Source organism: Leucopleurus acutus (genome assembly GCF_964270905.1).
Source record: "Leucopleurus acutus genome assembly, chromosome: 6".
In the NCBI taxonomy this organism is placed as follows: Eukaryota; Metazoa; Chordata; class Mammalia; order Artiodactyla; family Delphinidae; genus Leucopleurus; species Leucopleurus acutus.
In genome coordinates, this window is record NC_139149.1 from 3,910,787 (window position 1) to 3,930,365 (window position 19,579).

Consider the following 19,579-nt stretch of genomic DNA (forward strand, 5'->3'; position numbering starts at 1 on the left):
CTTCTTCTTGGATTGATCCCTTGATCATTATGTAGTGTCCTTCCTTGTCTCTTGTAACATTCTTTATTTTAAAGTCTATTTTATCTGATTTGAGTATTGCTACTCCAGCTTTCTGTTGGTTTCCATTTGCATGGAATATCTTTTTCCATCCCCTCACTTTCAGTCTGTATGTGTCCCTAGGTCTGAAGTGGGTCTCTTGTAGACAGCATATATGTGGATCTTGTTTTTAAATCCATTCAGCAAGCCTGTGTCTTTTGCTTGGAGCATTTAACCCATTCACATTTAAGGTAATTTTCAGTATGTATGTTCCTATTACCAATTTCTTTAATTGTTTTGGGTTTGTTTTTGTAGGTCCTTTTCTTCTCTTGCGTTTACCGCTTAGAGAAGTTCCTTGAGCATTTGTTGTAGAGCTGGCTTCGTGGTACTGAATTCTGTTAGCTTTTGCTTGTCTGTAAAGCTTTTGATTTCTCTGTCAAATCTGAATGAGATCCTTGCTGGGTAGAGTAATCTTGGTTGTAGGTTCTTCCCTTTTATCGCTTTAAATATATCGTGCCACTCCCTTCTGGCTTGTAGAGTTTCTGCTGAGAAATCAGCTGTTAACCTTATGGTAGTTCCCTTTTATGCTATTTGTCGTTTTTCCCTTGTTGCTTTTAATAATTTTTCTTTGTCTTTAATTTTTGTCAATTTGATTACTGTGTGTCTCGGCATGTTTTTCTTTGCGTTTATCCTGCCTGGGACTCTCTGCGCTTCTTGGACTTGGGTAGCTATTTCCTTTCCCACATTAGGGAATTTTTCGACTATAATTTCTTCACATATTTTCTCGGTTCCTTTCTCTCTCTCTTCTCCTTCCGGGACCCCAATAATGTGAATATTGGTGCGTTTAATGTTGTCCCAGAGGTCTCTTAGTCTGTCTTCATTTCTTTTCATTCTTTTTTCTTTATTCTGTTCTGCAGCAGTGAATTCCACCATTCTGTCTTCCAGGCCACTTATCCGTTCTTCTGCCTCAGTTATTCTGCTATTGATTCCTTCTAGTGTATTTTTCATTTCAGTTATTGTATTGTTCATCTCTATTTGTTGGTTCTTTAATTCTTCTTAGGTCTTTGTTAAACATTTCTTGCATCTTCTGGATCTTTGCCTCCATTCTTTTTCTGAGGTCCTGGATCATCTTTACTCTCATTATTCTGAATTCTTTTTCTGGAAGGTTGCCTATCTCCACTTCATTTAGTTGTTTTTCTGGGGTTTTATCTTGTTTCTTCATCTGGTACATAGTCCTCTGCCTTTTCATTTTGTCTGTCTTTCTGTGAATGTGGTTTTTGTTCAACAGGCTGCAGGATTGTAGTTCTTCTTGCTTCTGCCCAGAGACCATTTTAAATTTACTCGTAGTCACATTAGAAAAGGAGAAGGAAATTGGAGGAATTAATTTTAGTAATCTACTTTATTTACCCAATATATCCAAAAATTAACAATTCAACATATAATCATTATAAGAACTCTATTACATTCTTTGTTTTCATGTTCAGTTACATTCTTTGTTTTCATGTTCAGTTTCTGAAATCTGTGCATCTCACACATATGGCGCATCTCAGTTTGGACCAGCCACATTCTTGTTGCCATATGTGGCCAGTGGCTGCCTCAGGGGATAGTACAGACCTGGGCAGGTTTATGAACAGTCAGTGTGAGAGCCTGGAAGGCCACCTCTGAACACGCTTGCCACTTCTGCTGCACAGCAATGCTTTTGAGTAACTTCAGGTGTGTTAGGAAAGCTAATTAAGGCTAACACCTGAGGACACACTGTGTGCCATCGGGTGGGGGTGGACACATCCCAGTTTTCTCTGCCCTGTGAGGGGTTTGGAGGCCAGCAGTGGACAGTGGGAGGTAATTGCAGTAGAGAATGGCCAGTGGCCATTCGGGGGCAACCATGGAAAGGAGGAGTATTTTAAGAGCAGTGGAGAGGACACGAATTTAGGTGTGAGAAGTAAGCTTGTGTCACCTGCCAGACCGCCACCACGTGCGTTCTTGGCCTAGCTCACTGGCCCCCCCTCAGTACAGCCCCTCGCTGTCCACGTCCTCCTCTGCCCGCTCCCGGCCCACCACCATGGCGCTACCCACGTAGAGGATGGAGGCCGCCATGCCAGGCCCAGCTCTGTCCTCACGCCCCTGTCTTTGTGGTCCCACAGGAGCTGGATGGCCTCTTGGAGATCAACCGCATGACCCACAGGCTGCTGAGCAGGTACCTGACTCTGGACAGCTTTGATGCCATGTTCCGGGAGGCCAACCACAATGTGTCAGCGCCCTACGGGAGAATCACCCTCCACGTCTTCTGGGAGCTCAACTACGACTTCCTGCCCAACTACTGCTACAATGGCTCTACCAACCGGTGAGCATGCTACCTCACAGATGGCTCTGGATGCCCCTTCCAATGGGCATCGAAACAGGATGGTCTCAGGGCCCATCTTTTCCCATGTCCAGGATACTCAGGCCCTCCTGGTCTCCTCCATTTGCAAGTGCAGCCCTGGGCCAGCCCTTGGGTGTATGGTCATGGCTTTCATGTGCAGACCAAGTGTGGGGCCAGGGTTCCTATCCAGGGCACTCCCTTGGGGCTCAGGGCCAAATCTGGTACATGTGGACAGCAGCTGCTGGGTCTGTACCACCTCCATACTTTTAATGTCTACTGACGTTGGAATGTGCTGGGTGACTCTACTTTTCATGCTTCCCTTCTGGGATGTCGGGCCATGTGAGGGTCTGCCAGTTAGCCGCCCTCCACGCACCTACCATTTTACTATGTTGAACAACACAAAGTGGCCCGCTGGAAGGGTGGCATGGCTGCTGGCTTCAGGGTTATGTGGTGCAGTCTTGTGGTACAGCCAAGGTCCTGGGATGGCTCTGTGTCACCTCCACACTCTAGCAACTGCCTGCCTGAGGCCTGTCCTCTCTGCGCTGAGCTTCACTCCTGCTGTGTCAGCACATGCCAGAGAGGAAATGTGTGTGTGTGCTTGTGAGTGTGAGAAATGGGGGTGAGTATGAGTGAGGGTGTGTGTGAGAGACCGTGTGTATGTGAGTGTTATGACCACTTTTTATTTTTATTTCTTATAAATTTATTTATTTATTTTTGGCCGTGTTGGATCTTTGTTGCTGTGCACGGGCTTTCTCTAGTTGCGGTGGCTTCTCTTGTTGCAGAGCACAGGCTCTAGGCACGCAGGCTTCAGTAGTTGTGGCTCGTGGGCTCTAGAGCACAGGCTCAGTAGTTGTGGTGCACAGCTTTAGTTGCTCCGCAGCATGTGGGATCTTCCTGGACCAGGGATCAAACCTGTGTCCGCTGCATTGGCAGGCGGATTCTTAACCACTGTGCCACCAGGGAAGCCCTATGACCACCTTTTAAAAGTAAATGTCTTTTGCTTTTCCTTTGCTTCACTACTGCATCTGAACATCTTACCATGTGTTGGCTTGATCACTACTGTCTTTCAGGCCTAGATTTTTGTGTCTTGATCCAGGGGTGCTGAGCTTCGACCCCGAGGGCAGAGGGGAGGCCCCCCTGTGGCCTGATCATACCTGCTATTGCCATAGTCTGTTTGGGACCCCAGGGTTGGTTTCCTTGTGGGAAATACAGGCCTGTTGCTGGTACATGGAGGTGTGCCATTAGGCCCATCAGCTCAGCCCCATGCAGCAGCAGAGGGCACATGGCCATGGCCACAAGAACCACAGGTGAAGGAGCCCTGGTTGCCCTTCTTGGGTCAGGGGGCCCTGGGCCTGGCTGGGCACAATCCACCGAAACCAAACTTTAGAGACTACTCATCCCTGTAAACTCCCTTCTAAGTGCCCAGGTTCTTGAAACAGGTATTTTTCACGTTGTTTTAGAGTTGGAATTAACTGAAAAAATATTTTTATTGCATAAGTAATGCATCATAATTGTAGAAAAGCTAGAAATCGTGTGTATGTGTGTGTATGTATATATATATATATATATATATATATATATATATGGAATAGGTACATGGGGAAAATAATTAAATCCCTAGAGATTTCCCTTATAAAATGTCTATCTTCTAGAGTTTTTGCCATACGGTCGAATATACATGTGTATTTTTTGTTTTGCAGAAATGGATGTTGTTAGGCATACTGTTAAGTACACATTCTTTTTTCACATCATATGTCATGATGAGGGGCATTCTGTGTGTACATACGTGCTTGTCGTGTTTCTGAAAACCTAAGTCATGGCCAACGTTTGCAAGATTTTCTGTGCTTTGGTCGGTCCGTTTAGAACTTTTGGAATTAATTTCTGTTATGTCCCTTAAATCATTTTGCCTAGTGCTTAGAACTGGCGTCTCTGAAGGTGAAATGCAGCCGAACCCCATTATTGGCAAGTTGAGAAAATATGTTCCGGGGGCGGGGGGCATTGGGCAGGGCTGTGGGGGTGGTAGAATCAGGCAACACAAGGAGTTGTGATTTTCTTGTGTTATTTTAGGTTGCATTTTTGATTATCTAGCATTTTGTCGCCCTCTAAGGGATTCTCAGAGATCTTGCAAAAGGAACAGTTGAAGATGCTCCCTGGGCCCCCTTTGTGCCAGCTGCACTGCGTGTGTTCAGCATCTGCCTATTCTGGTCATCTTGGTGACAGCCCGGTGGGTCGAGGGCTCAAAAACAACAGGAGCCCCGTGGAAGGACTGCAAGGGGTGGGTGGGAGGGAGCTGAAATCTACATGGTGATGAAAACTCAGCATGTGCTGTAAACCTTTCTGTTGAATCACTATGTTTTCTGAAAGATGCTCCAGGCATGATGAGTCGTGAGTGTGCAGTTAGGGAAAGAAGTCTATTTCGAGGCCCTGCCTGCCAAGCTGGGCTCACGTGGGTGCCCTTCCCTGATCGGGGCCGATGCTAGGGAACAACCTGCCATCCTAGGCTACCTGTCCTACTGGCAGCAGGAGTCTTGTCAGAGACGAGGTTGCCAGGACTCAGGTCAGGAAGTTGGTGCCGTGTGGCCCAGCAACCTTAGCAGGAGTGGAACACCTCCAGGCCGTGTCACTTGCATGGCCTGACAGACACTATGGCCTCAGGTGTATAAACTGACGAGAGGCACCTCTGCCCTGGGTCCCCTTAGCCTGTCCAGCACGAGGTCCACCCTGAAGGGCAGCAAGCAGATGGCTGCCCTCGCCTGATAGTGCGTGCTCCCCACTGCCCACACGGCGCTGGTAGGTGGCTTTGCCTCCAACGGGCTGTGCGATTGATTGCACGGGAACCCAGTTTCCCATGCATTGGAGCTGTGACCTTGGGCACGTGTGCTGGCAGGGGCCAGCGTGAAGTGACCTCAGTCTCCTTGGGCCCAGAAACCTGAGGTGCAATTCAGAGGCAGCCCTGGCTGCACGAGATGCAGTCTTCACCAGAGCAGCAGCGCTGGAGGCCTCCACCTCTTGATAGCATTGGCAAAAGCCATTGCTCCTGTATTTTTAACAGGTCTTTCAGTGGAACCTTAGAGCTTCATTATCTGGAAAAGACATTTTAAAATAGCGTTTCGTATGTCCACGTTGCATGTGGAAACCTGAGAAGACAGACAAAATTATGCCACCCAGTATCTTAATTCCATGCCTGAGGGTTTTCTGAGAGCTGCTTGCGGGGAAACCAGAACTCCGTTTGTTGCTTGGCGTATCTACTTATTTTGCTGCTTATTTCTGATTAATGATTTATGCCTGGTGACTCTGGGAAGTCGCATGGGGTGGCCTGTGACTTAAATTTAACCTGTACAGCTACTAATTGTGACAGCGCGATAGCCCTCGAAGTAAGCCAGCAGTTGGGATCAGAGTCAGGCCTCTTTGGCAGGAAGACCACTGAGGAGGGTATGTCCTCAGTGCAATGTACCACAAGGTTTTCCCATCACTGGCCATCCGTCCCTTGGTTAGGGTGGTGGCTGCCAAGTTTCTCCACTGGCGTGTTTCCATTTTTCTGTTTGAAATTTATAAGTAATATATAGGGAGATAATCTGAGACTTTAAAAACGGTTCCTTGGGGCTTCCCTGGTGGCGCAGTGGTTGAGAGTCCGCCTGCCGATGCAGGGGACACGGGTTTGTGCCCCGGTCCGGGAGGATCCCACATGCCACGGAGCGGCTGGGCCCGTGAGCCATGGCCGCTGAGCCTGCGCGTCTGGAGCCTGTGCTCCGCAATGGGAGAGGCCACAACAGTGAGAGGCCCGTGTACCGCAAAAAAAAAAAAAAAAAAAAAAAAGGATAACGACAGAACCCAGCCACTCAGCAACGTGATGTTTCCATGTAAATGTGATCAGCTCCACAGGCCGCTGTCCTCTCCTCAGATGCAAACATTTGTTTCATGCACAAGTGGTGTTTTGACAGTTACATCCTTTTTTATTTATTAAAGTGCAATATGTGTTAATCAAGTATTTTGAATTTAATAATTAGAAAATCCATGAATTTTATCATGCTTCTTTGTAAAAAGTTTTATATGTTTAAATGAACGCTTCTGATTTGAAAGTGTGAGTCGATTTTGACATTTCTGCTTTAAGATCCAAGCATTTGAGTTTTAGTTGCTCTTAATCTGTTATGAAGCCACAGTCTCGTTGGCTCTGCAAGTGTGTTTACAGACTCATCTTCTGTCAGTTTGTACCCAGTGACCTGAGTGACCACATCACTGTCCGAATCTGCCTTCCCACTCCTGACCCTGCCATCATTGCTGTGTCCAGAGGCCCAGCAAGGCCCAAGTGCCTGCATCACCTCTTTTCAAAAGACTGAATGAAATGGTCCTAGTGCCAAGTTTGGAGACTCTTTTTATGTGCTAGAAGGGCCTCCGGTGTCCTCACTCTGTTCCTGAACTTCGGATACATTTATCATACTTCAGAGTATTTATAGCTCATTCCTAGTATGGGTTTTGATTTCTCAGAATTTTCCTATGTGATGATTAATTGGGAGGAAGATTTAATTGATGAGTAATGGAAAAGTTCTGAATTTTAAAGAACTACCATTAAATTTTTGGTTTTCTTTCTTTTTTTTTAATCTTTCTTGTTTAGATTTGTTCGGACAGTATTACCATTTTCTCAAGAATTTCAAAGAGATAAACAGCCAAATGCACAACCCCAGTATTTGCATGGATCAAAGGTAGGTTCTTCTGTGTTTGTATTACGATTTTTAAGTTCATAGCGAAGCGTATTTTGAAGTTTAATTTGAATCAGTGTAGTTTCAATAATTTGAATGTATCATGCCACATATAAAATGTTATTGTTTCCTTCAGTTAGCACCCTTCTGAAAAGTAATGTAGTGCTGGGACAGCTTCTGGCCATGTGGTGGGTGTCAGCTGTGAGACTGTTGGAAGATTTAAAGGTGTAAAAATATCAAGCCAGAAAAGTTTGTGGAAGAGGCTTGTGGGTGGGGGCCACATCTGTGATGGAGGGGCAGGGTGGCCTGTCCAGCTGTGACACCTTAAAGGGAGGAGCTGAGGTGGGAAGGGGCATGCGGAAAACAGCTGACATCCAGGAACCACAGGACACCCACCATCCCATGAGATGAGGCAGGTTTCCCGGCTGACATGGCTGGATGTGCAGCAGCAAGGGCATTGCTAAAGGTTAGTGTTGTCAGTATTTAAAGTACTCTTACAATTTAATAAGAAAAAGACAAACGGGGGCTTCCCTGGTGGCGCAATGGTTGAGAGTCCGCCTGCCGATGCAGGGGACACAGGTTCGTGCCCCACATGTTCGGGCCCCGCGGAGCGGCTGGGCCCGTGAGCCATGGCCGCTGAGCCTGCGCGTCCAGAGCCTGTGCTCCTCAACGGGAGAGGCCACAACAGTGAGAGGCCCGCGTACCACAAAAAAAAAAAAAAAAAAAAAAAGACAAGCATTCTGTGCTAAAAAGGAGGCAGGTGCATCTGCATCTGCAAAGTAGGTGCCCATCTCGGAAAAAAAAGATTAGATTGTTCTTTTTAAAGCGACCAGCTGTCACTGAACTTAAACTTATGGATTTCAGCCTCTTTGAGAAATTGTTCATGTCATTTTTATTCTTAAAACCTAAACCAGTATTTTTTTGTTAGATCATTTGGACTCCTAACAGAAGTCTAACAAAAGTTTGCGTGAGAAACACTGATGCTGACTATTCATCTCATATGATACTTTTTTGAGGATCAAAGAAAGGCAGAATGCCAGAACATTGTGCTGTCAGAGTTGAGCCACCCTGTTCCTTGTGAGCATTCAGACGTGTCAGCTGCACTTCAGTGTGCTGCTGTGCGGTTAGGGTGTTCGTACCTATGAGAGTATGGAATACACAGGAATCCAATTCAAAAATCCAATCCATTCTTTTGTTAGGAGTGATGAGTGAGGGCTAGTGTCTTATGGTAATAAAATCGACTTAGATGAGTGCCCATTTGTGGCGTTACCCTGTTGGTTCCTGGTATCACCATTCCGAGTGAACACTCTCTTGAGTACATCACTGATGTTCTCTTTCCTGTAAGATAAGTAAGGTTGTCCCTACTTCACAGTTGAAGAAGCACAGTGTTGAGGGCATTAGAGAACCCAGGGCACATGACTAGTGAGTCTGGAGCCCTCGTCCACTGGTTTCCGGGCGAGGCCCCAGTCTCTGCATCAGGCGTGGTCAGCAGTGTTTCTTGACTTGAGCTGTGAGGCTCCCCTCGTCTGAGTCTGCGTGTTTTATAGTGTAGGATTTGTAATTTTGCCCTCTCCAGAGGTAGTTCCTCCTCCCCTTCCTCTGAGTAGGTATGTTGCTCCGGTTGTATTGTCCCTGGGATGTGCCATCTTTGGGGTGAGTGAGGTCTCCAGGAAGCCAGACACTCATCGGGGGGCCGGGGACTTAGGTGTCATTGAGCCCCAGGCCCCGAGCAAGTGAGGGTGGCTTTGGGAGTGAATTTTCCCACTTGTAACATGAGGCCATTTAATTTTACTAATGATTTTCATGTTTTTCAAGCATTAGAACTTATTATCAAGCAAAAACCTCACCCAGAATCCCAGCATTTTTTTTTTTTTTTTTTTTGGGCTGTGTTGGGTCTTTGTTGCTGCGTGCAGGCTTTCTCTAGTTACAGTGAGCGGGGGCTACTCTTTGTTGTGGTGCGTGGGCTTCTCATTGTGGTGGCTTCTCTTGTTGCAGAGCATGGGCTCTAGGCACATGGGCTTCAGTAGTTGTGGCTTGCGGGCTCTAGAGTGCAGGCTCAGTAGTTGTGGTGCATGGGCTTAGTTGCTTCGCAGCATGTGGGATCTTCCCGGACCAGGGATCAAACCCATGGGCAGGCAGATTCTTAACCACTGTGCCACCAGTGAAGTCCCAGAATCCCAGCATTTAAAGCACAGTTTAGGGACACTGCTTTGGGAAAGCAAGTATTCTCTTGCTACAAGTAATAAGCCCTTCCTTCTCTGGATTAAAAAATAATCATAAAGCACAGTTGGTGCTTTGAGGAGGGATGGCAGGGGGCAGGTTGTGTCTGAGCCCACAATCAAGATATGGTCTTTCCAAGTCTGATAGGGTTGTAGGGATGAATGTGAGACAGGCATTTGGCAGTGTTTCCACCTTGGTGAATCTTGCATTTGATCATTGGTTTGGACTCAGACTTTCTTTGTTGATGGTCCCAGGACCACCTGCACATTTGGTGATTCTCCAGAAGGATTCATTCATTCACAGCTGCAGTTTATTACAGCTAAAGGACACAAAGCAGGATCAGCAAGGGGGAAAGATGCATCTGGTGGTTATGGAAGCAGGTGTGGGCTTCCAGTGGTCCCTCATGGGGGTCGCATGGGATGTACAGGGTGATCCTGCCCAGGAAAGAGAAGCTCACAGGAACACCCGGGTCCAGGGCTAGGGGCATAGACACAGCCACAAGTTACTGCAACCTCAGAATCCCCAGAAGGAAAGGAGGGGCTTGCCATAAATCACTATTTGTACAAACAACCTAGACAAGCTCATACAGCATGGTTAAGTGTCCCAAGTGTAGAAAACAACTGTATCAATCAGCAACATAGGCAACATTTCAAGGGCTGAGTTCCCAGGAGTTGCAAGCAGGCCTCCTGAGGATATTCATTCAGAGCTGAGCAACTAGACTTCTGCCAGTTCTTCAGAATCCTTGCTGTCCTGATGTGGTTCTCTGTGTACATAGAGGAAATATTTAAGACAATTATAAAAGGGGAAAGGGGAAGGTTATAGGGACCTAAAAGCAGGTGAGAGTGGTACATTTCACTCAAAGTAGTAACATGTTGATAACAGTAGGTTGTGATAACTTACATAACGTATAATGTAAGACCGGGAACATCACTGAAAGGCCTGTGCAAAGAGATACTTTCAAAAATACCACAGTTAAATCACAACAGAATTCTAAAAAATGTTTAAATGACCCACAGGAAGACAGGAAGAATGAAACAGAGACTAACTTAAAAATCATAATTATATTACATGTAAATGTATTAAATGTAAGTGGTCTAAAGACAGTTAAAAAGGCAGAGGGATTGACAGAGTGGATTAAAAAAGATGACTGTATAAGAAACTCACTTCAAGTCGATGAGGTATGTAGGTTAAATGTAAAAGGATGGAAAAAGATGTATCACACAAACAATCAGAAGAAAGCAGAGTGACTGAGTATAGGATAAAGCAGATTTCAGAGCAAAGAATATTACCAGGGACAAAGAGGGAGGGACATTACATAATGATAAAAAAGTCAAGACACCAAGAAAATATAGCAATCCTAAATGTTTATGCACCCAACAACAGAGTTTCAAAATACTTGAAGCAAAAACTGACATAAGTGAAAGGAGAAATGAACAACTCCACAGTTGTAGTTGGGGAAGTCAACATTCCTTTCACTTGGTAATCGAAAGAATAAGTACACAGAAAATCAGCAACAAAAAAGAATGAACGCCATCAACCAATAGGATGTTATTGACGTGTGTAGAACACTTCGTCCAACAACAGCGGAACATACATTCTTTTCAAGTACCCATGGAGCATTCTCCAAGATAGATCATACCCTGGGCCATAAAACAACATCAACAAAATTCAAAGAACTGATATATTATAGAGTGTGTTATCTGACCACAGTGATCTCAAGCTAGAAATCAGTAACAAAGAGATAAGAAAATCAGAAATTAACACATTTCAAATGATCCTTAGGGCAAGGGGAAGTCTCAAGGGAAAGTTTTTAAAAAGACATTGACCTAAATGAAATGCAAATATATCAAAATTTACGGGGTGTAGCTAAAGAAGTGCTGAGAGGGAAACACGTAGCACTGAATGCTTACATTGGGAGTCTCCCTGATAGGTGTGCAGACGTCTGTGTCCTTAGACAAGCTTGGAGGTCCCGTCTGACAAGAAACCACCCTGACTACCTTTCTCACCTGCCCCCCCTGCAGGGGCTGCTGTCCCCCACTCCCTGCATACCCCACTGCCTCATCAGAGTCTATCCTTGGTGTCTCCCTCAGGAGACTGGGAGCAGTAACATGGGGGCAGCAGTGAGGCCCTGAGGTACATTCATTTCTCATTCCAGAACCTCAGAATGTCTTCTGTAGGACTGGCAGTTTAATAAATGTTGAAGAACCAAATGGTTTTGTATTCTTCCTTCTGTTTTAGCCAGCTTGGTTTTTATGTCTTCAAGTTGGAAACATAGATTATACCAATAAAGGGCAGTCCAACAGGTTCTCTGGATGCCTCCACCTGAGGGCACTGTGTGCTAATGCACTTTACGTATGGATTCTTCATCTTCACCTGTGCGTGGGGCTACGTTGAAAACCCTGGCAACTTCCATCAAGCGCTGGCCTTCTCTGTCCCCAGGCTTTGAACCTGGCCTACTCAAGCATCTACGGCAGCTACCGGAACTTTGTGGGGCCTCCACACTTCCAGGTCATCTGCCGGCTGCTCGGCTACCAGGGCATCGCAGTGGTCATGGAAGAGCTGCTGAAGGTGGTCAAGAGCCTGGTATGTTTCCCTCGGTGGGCTTCCTTCCCCGGGCGGGGGGGTGGCGGTGGTGGGAAGGATTCTGCACACAATTCCTATGTGGGGAGGGGCTTTCCATTCCATCTCTCACATCAGTCTCCACGCGTGAGATTTCCCCTCCAGCCAAAGTCCCGGGTCGTTACTGTGCATTTGACTAACAGACTCCTTTTCAGAAGTGCCCGTCACACCCACAGCCTGCGTGGTGGTGTGGCTGGTGGCTGACACAGCCCATCTCTCACAGCTGCAAGGCACAATTCTACAGTACGTGAAGACGCTGATGGAGGTGATGCCCAAGGTCTGCCGGCTGCCGCGGCACGAGTACGGCTCCCCTGGTGAGCACAGCGTCTCCCTGGGGTGCACAGGGAGGGACAGTGTCAGCCATAGGCCCCAGTAAGGGAAATCAAGTCGGAAATTACTGATAAGGATCAGATCTGCCTTCCCGGGGTGGGAGGAGGTGGGGAGCCCAACCAGAGCCTGATTGTTTCCAGCAGAAAAAAACAGCCAGCCTTTCAACCAGGAGCACGTGTGCAGGAGGGTGTGTAGGAGTTGGCGTTTGGGGTGGGAATGCTGGGTGGGGAGTGAGGGCTGTGAACCCTGCGCACCTTGGCTCTCCTACAACACCAGGATCTTGAAGATCGCTGACCAGGGAGGGGCAGGGAGCTCCACTGCCAGGTCCAACTGCCCAGAAGCCTCAGAGGCAGCCCCATGCAGGGGTGCTGCTTCCCCTGACAGCGCAGCCCGTCTGTCTTTCTGCCTGGCAGCCTCCCTCTAATTGAGAGCCTGTCTCATTGGCTGGCTGACCGTAGGGCCCTCGGGCAGATGTGCCCTTTGGGATGCCAGACAGACCTGCATGGCCTGACCAGAGCGGATTTGGGGCTCTCCATGTGAACAGCCTTCGTGACCTCAGAAAGCATCGTTCGTGATAAAATTGGACTACAGGAACCCTTATCTCGTAACAAAACTGCCTTTTGTCTCATATTCGTTACTACTTTCTTAAAAGCTGGGCAGCTATCTTACCAAGTGACTTGGGCCCACACGTGGGTCACCCATGAGAGACTGTTCTGATGGGTAGTCGGCTGGTGTGGCTGAGCCCCCAGAGGTCGCTGGCACCGCCCAGGGCTATTGGTGTTTAAGGAGACAGTGAGATGACCCATTTGGCCCCTGGGAAGGGACATAACCGTTGGTCTGGGCTGGCTTCGGAGGATCTCAGAAAACAGATGAGTAACATTGGGATAATAAAACTGTTGCTCAGATCCTGACTAGAGGCGGATATTTTAAAGGTGGATATTTTAAATGTCAAAGACAAGCCATTTAGGCCAAATCCAAAGCTGGTCTGGGGCAGAGCTGTGGACTTCAGGGCTGCTCTCTGAATGTCCTCGCCCAGCTGGCCTGGCACCACCGTGTGGATAGTGCCATGCTTCTGGGAGCACCCCTGCTCTCTCGTGCCCGTTTTGGGGTGGACCGCAGAGAGGAAAGGATGGCCTCTCAGGCAGGCAAGGCTGTGGGGTCCGTGCCGAACGGCATTCAGGGCCTGACCTCTCGGAATGAGGGGTTTGAAGTCATTTAAGTTTCTGAGTTTGTTCTCCTCAGGGTTGTTGTGGCTGTTCTAGGTCTTCTGCGAGACTATAAATTCTGGAGTCAGCTTGGGGATTTTTGACTGTATCAGCATTGAATGGATAGATTGAGTTCTTTCCAGACTTTATGCCTTGTGCCTTTTCCTGCCTTATTACAACATCCAGGGCCTCCAGGACAGTGGTGAAATGTGTGTCTTGCTCTGGAGCTCAGGGAGAAGGTGTGCAGATTCACCACTGAGTGTGACACTAGCTAGCTACAGGGTTTTTGTAGATGTCCTTTATCAGGCTAAGTACATTCCCGTCTGTGCCTGTGAAGGGATACTGAATTTTACCAAATACCTTTTCTACCTCTGCTGGAGATGACAGTGTGGTCTTTCTCATTTATTGCGACGTGATGCCTCCTCTGAAGATACAGGCAGACCTTGGAGATATTGCAGGTTTGGTTCCAGATAACCGCAGTCGAGTGAATATTGCCATAAAGCAAGCCACATGAATTTTTTTAATTTCCTGGTGCATATAAAGTTATGTTTACGCTGTACTGTAGTCTATTAAGTGTGCAATGACACCATGCCTTATGAAACATACATATCAATTAAAAACACTTCATTGCTAAAAAATGCTAACCATCGTCTGAGCCTTTAGCAAGTTGTGATCTTTTTGCAATAGTAACATCAAAGATCACTGATCCCAGATCACTGTAACAACTACAATAATAATGAAAAAGTTCAAATATTTCAAGAATTACCAAAATGTGACACAGAGACATGAAGTGAGGAGACGCTGTTGGGAAAACGGCACCTATAGACTTGCTTGATGCAGGGCTGCCACAGATCTCCAATTTGTAAAAAACAGTATCTGCGAAGCACAGTAAAACAAGCCATGCCTGGACAGGGTTGACAGAGAAAGAGGCTTTGGAGCTGAGGCCCGGCACTCAGGTGGTGGACAAACCACCAGTGCAGGGAAGGTGCTGGGGTCAGGAGACGTGCGGCCATGTCCCTGTGGGCACGATGGCAGTGGGAGAATGCTCAGTGCTCCCGGTCGTGAACCCCAGGCTGCTCCCTGTGGGGCTCCCTCCCCTCCAGCCACCCCCAGCCCCACACTCATTCTGTGCCACCACAGGCATCCTGGAGTTCTTCCACCACCAGTTAAAGGACATTGTTGAGTATGCAGAGCTGAAGACGGTGTGCTTCCAGAACCTACGGGAGGTAGGCAACGCCATCCTCTTCTGCCTGCTCATAGAGCAGAGCCTGGTGAGTGCCCCGCCCCGCCCCGCGTCCCGCCAAGCCCCCCTCCCCACGGGTGATAGATCAGGCCGAGCTTTAGACGCTTGATTCAGTGGGGTTATTTAGTGGCGGAAGGGGAGCAGGTATCGTAAAGCACCGATCTTTTCTCACGACTGTTCGGACTTTAATGTGAATTTGTTCTCTACAACTGGAAAACAGAAATGCAATGCAGTTCATCATTTAAGAATGTTTTATTATATAGTATTTGCTGCATCTAAGTTAACATATGTGATATACACATAAGGTAAAAGCACTGCTGCCCAGGGGAACTGTGTATGATGGAAAGTTCCACAGCTGAGGCTGTGGGGCCCTCAAAGTGTGGCTCCGTGTGAAGAACTGATTTTTAAATTTTGCTGAATTTTGTTTTACATTTAAATAGTTGCATGTGCCCCATGCCTACTGCAGTGGACAGCATAATAAAGCAAACACCAGGAGCCCACCACCACTAGGAAAGCACACATGGGACACCCACTTCCTCCACTGATTGCCTCCTGCTGGTGTCATTTAGCCTCTCCCTCTGTCCCCTGTAGACCATGTCACCTGACAGTTCTGCACTGAGAGCCTTCGTGAGTGTAGCACGGACTCTTGGTGGCCTCACTCTGCCTTTCCCTCAGGACTAGAGAGCCTGCTGTCTTCCCTGGTGCTGGCCTCTTCCCATCCTGTTAAATGCTCCGTTTGTATCTTTTGTCCATTTTACTACAATTTGTGTATCTTCTGTATGTTACACTTAAATGCAAATACCTCCCCCTGTTTTTGGCTTGTCTTTCCACTCTAACAGTGGTGATGTTTGGTAAACTGATACTCTTAATTTGAATGTAGTCTCTGTTTTTTTTTTTTTTTTTCCTAATGGTTAGCACTTTTTGTATCTCTTCAAAGAAGTCCTTTCCTACCTAGGGGTCATAAAAATATTCTTTCATATTTTCTTCTAAAGGTTTTAGGTGTTGCTTCTCTTTAGTTTATAATCCTTCTGGAGTTGGTTTTTGTGTGTAGTGAGATGTGGATGAGGTTCTTTTTTCCTCTGTGGGGTAACCAGTTGTCCCTCCTCCAGTGGCCGAAGGAAGACTCCTTTCTTTGCTGGTCAGCAGTGTCACTCTGTCATCCTTCAGCTTTTTGTGGATGTGCTGGTCTGTTTCTTGGCTTTCTTCCTCATTCCACCGGTCTGTGTGTCTGTCCGTGGCTTCTAAAACGTCTTACTCATGGTAGCTGTAACTTAAGTCTTGACACCTGACAGGACGTGCTCCTAACCTTTTTCTTCTTCAAGCACATGCTCCCTCTTTGTGGATCTTTGCTCTGCTCTGAAAGTATTAGAATCGGCTTGCCAAATGCATTGAAAAAGCATATTGGCATTTGGATGGGAATTGTTTTGCATTTCTGGCTCCATCTGGGGAGCTCCTCTCTTACTTCTTAAAGCAGTCTCTTGTCTCCGGGGCCCTGGCAGCTTGGCAGAGGCAAGGTCGTGTTTTGCAGTGACCGGGGCTGGGGTGCCCGTACACTGTGCAGGGCGTGGCAGTCAGACTGCCAGGCCTGTAGGGGCTGAGCCACTGGACTGGCCCTCTTACACCCAGGTACACAAAAAAGAAAATATGTTGGCTCTCATGTCAGGGAGCCCAAGGTTGGGTACAGGGTACAGCCTCCGGTCAGGACCCCGCATCTTCTGGCTTCCCCTCTGCTACTCTGCTCCCTGGAGACCCTTTCCATGTGGTGCCAGAGATGGGCAACTCCCAGCCCCTCACTGTCCCACTAGCTGTGACTCAGCCCAGCCCACCTCCCCTGCAGCAGGAATGGTGGTGCAGGGCCGGCGGGCGGCTCCCTGAAGAGCTGGTGTCCAGGGCAGCCTCACTCTAGGAACAGCTGAGAGAGAACTGAATCTTTTATCATCACATGTATTTATTTCCATGTGAATTTTTAACAAACAGATAAGTTAGGGAAAATTCCTTTAAATAGTAATCACTCATCATGAATTTTAAAGATTTAATATAGGAAAATGCCCTTCATGAGTGACTTTTCCTGAAACACACACATAAAGGGAACACTTGGACATTTGTTGGCTTCTGGAAGGAGTGTGATCCTGTGTTAGAAACTTAGGGAAAGAGAAATCTGGAACTGATGTGATCCTTCCCTGCCCAGACCCTTCAGTAATTCCTATTGTCTATACGTGGACACCAGTGCAGCCCTTCTGAGGCGTCCAGCACTCTCAAAGCACCACACCCCCGCCCTTCCCAGGCGTCCAGCACACTGGATGGCCCCCTGCAGTTCTGGGGGACCAACCTCAGCAGTGGCTGGACCTTCCAGGTCTCAGGAGCCAGGTGAGTGCTGGGCCTCGGCACCCAGGTGACACAGATCCCCAGTGTCTCTTCCCTTCTGAGACCAGGGCCTGGGTCTCAAGTTTACACCCTGTACTGGGCTCCCTTGAGTGACAAGCACAGTGCTGGGCATCTAGGAAAGACATTAAGTCAGTTGATCTTAAAGCAAACTTTGGCTTATGAGTGGACGGATGTTTCTGAAACAATAAATAAAAAGGTCATCTACAACTCAGTTGAGTGCCATTTTCTTTTCACTGCAGATTCCATGGCCCATGAGTGGCCCCTGGACACGGTGGCTCTACCTGCAGGAATCTCTGTCCCCACCCCCTCCTGCCCTCTGTGCACTGTCACCCTTTGCTTCCTCCTTCCCCCCTCACCTGTCAGTGCACCTTATGGCAGTGGCAAGAAGCTGCACTCCTTGTGTTGGGCAAATCTGCTCCCAGGCCCTGCCCCAGACTGGAATTTTGTGGTCTTGCGTTTGTCCTTTTGGAAATAAGGGGTGGTGTTTTCCAGTACCAGGGTGGGACTCTGTAAGGTGAAAGATGCATTTTCTCACTCCATCTCATCAAACCCAGATTCCAGACACTGATCTCTCCTTGGTGGTTGTTTTGGTGTCTCCAAGGAAAGTGGTAATGAACTGTGTTTGGCATTTGTGTGGACTCCCATTAATATAAATGGAGATGTTAAGCATAGATGTGTTCTTGAAATTGTCACATTAGAAAAGTGGGGTAACCGTCACCCAGCTGCAGGGGGCACTGAGCCTGTGGTGAGGCCCCCAGGGTATTGGTGGCCCCAGCTGGCACTAAGATTTGGTTCAGTAACCAACAATGTTGATCTTACTCTGAACCTCTGCATTGGATAGACAGGTCTACCTTTCTGAAGAAGGGGTTTTTGTTTTGTTCTTTAAATTCTGCTCTTTAAGCCCAACCTGAAATTTTTGGTGATACAATTCTTCTTAGCTTATATGTGTATTGTGTGTGTTTACTGAACTTTTTGTTTCAGAATAGTTTTAGATTGCTTGTTTTTGGGGGTTTTTAAAAATAAATTTACTTATTTATTTTTGGCTGCGTTGGGTCTCCACTGCTGCGCGCAGGCTTTCTCTAGTTGCAGGGAGTGGGGGCTACTCTTCGTTGCGGTGCACGGGCTCTAGAGCACAGGCTCAGTAGTTGTGGCGCACAGACTTGATTGCTCCACAGCATGTGGGATCTTCCTGGACCAGGGCTCGAACCTGTGTCCCCTGCATTGGCAGGCGGATTCTCAACCACTGTGCCACCAGGGAAGCCCTGCTTGTTTGTTTTTAATACTGGATTTTATAGCCATTCTCCCTCTTTCTCTGGCTTGGTTTGGGTGCAGAAATTTGAGTTCATTGTCAGTGACACCTGGAAGCTGTACTGATAGCCAAGTGGTCCCTCTAAAAGTGGTGTTGCCAGCAGGCAGCTGCTTTTACCACCTATAGAGCCCTCCATCTGTGTGGCTCTGCCCCAGCCGTTCCACCCAGCAGCTCTCTTCCCTCATCAAAGGTTCCCATCCCCCATCCATTGGCCTGGCCACTTTCTTGCAGTTAGTCACCTTACAGGTGCCCTCCAACCCTCTCTTGGTGCAGATGGGCTGATCGCCCGTCTCCACTTGGCTTTTTTCACTTGACAGTAAATATATTTTGGAGATCACTCCACATCAGTAAGTGGTGACGTTCCTCAGCCTCTCTTAGCTGCATGGCACTCCACGGACATTGCCCCCATGCTGTGTTTGCATGCTGTGCCGTCGCTGTCTGACGCCTTCCTTCTTTAAGCATGTCCTCTTTCGGCCACCACGCCTTCTCCTAGTGCAGGGGGCCTGGGGACCAGGTCCTGTGTGCTCTGGCCTAGAGGGGCTCCCGTCACGTGTGTGCTGCGTGAAGAACTCGTGTTGTTGCTGGACTTGGGCACAGGAGACGGGGTGGAGGTCAGCCTCCTTCTGGGGGGTTCTGGAGGAGCAGGGGTGGCTGATTGGCTGCTGCACTGGGCTTACGTTAGGTGACAATGGGACCCTCACTTGATGGGTACAGAAAGCCTTCTCTTCCTCCTCTTGGTCTTAGCCTTGCTTGCATCTTTGGGGAGATCCTCAGAAGGGAAACTCTCATCAGTTAGTATGTTTTGACTCTCTGATAACCATTTCTTTAACAATTTGTTTTATTAAGGTTTCAGGATGGGTGTAGCATAGGAGGCATGAGAGCCCGTTCTCGTCTTCTGCCTTTTTGCCCTGCGGTGAACACACCGCGGTCTAAGGAGCTTTCCCTTGTTTAAGGGCCCTCGGACTCGGGAAGGGCGCCCTGTTCTTGCCCATCTTTGGGTTCACGCTGGGCTTTTAGAAGTTCTGCAACCCCTGTGACATTGGAAGTAAACTTTCTCCCTGCATTGCATTGTTCTGGAGGTCTTGTGTAGCATGGCGGTTTTTTTTTTTTTTTTTTTTTTTTTTTGCGGTACTCTCATTGTTGTGGCCTCTCCCGTTGTGGAGCACAGGCTCTGGA

The 19,579-nt window shown here is 47.6% G+C and overlaps 1 protein-coding gene across 2 annotated transcripts in view; it reads left to right on the forward strand.

Annotated features, from left to right (window-relative positions):
- The window catches only part of CYFIP1 (cytoplasmic FMR1 interacting protein 1), a 93,375-nt gene that overhangs the window by 68,109 nt on the left and 5,687 nt on the right, over positions 1-19,579 (forward strand). For both annotated transcript variants that reach the window (XM_082840694.1, XM_082840693.1), the window contains exons 22-26: positions 2,178-2,377; positions 7,008-7,095; positions 11,752-11,895; positions 12,155-12,245; positions 14,607-14,737. In XM_082840694.1, coding sequence (XP_082696820.1) covers positions 2,178-2,377; positions 7,008-7,095; positions 11,752-11,895; positions 12,155-12,245; positions 14,607-14,737 — 654 coding nt within the window. The remainder of the gene's footprint in view (positions 1-2,177; positions 2,378-7,007; positions 7,096-11,751; positions 11,896-12,154; positions 12,246-14,606; positions 14,738-19,579) is intronic.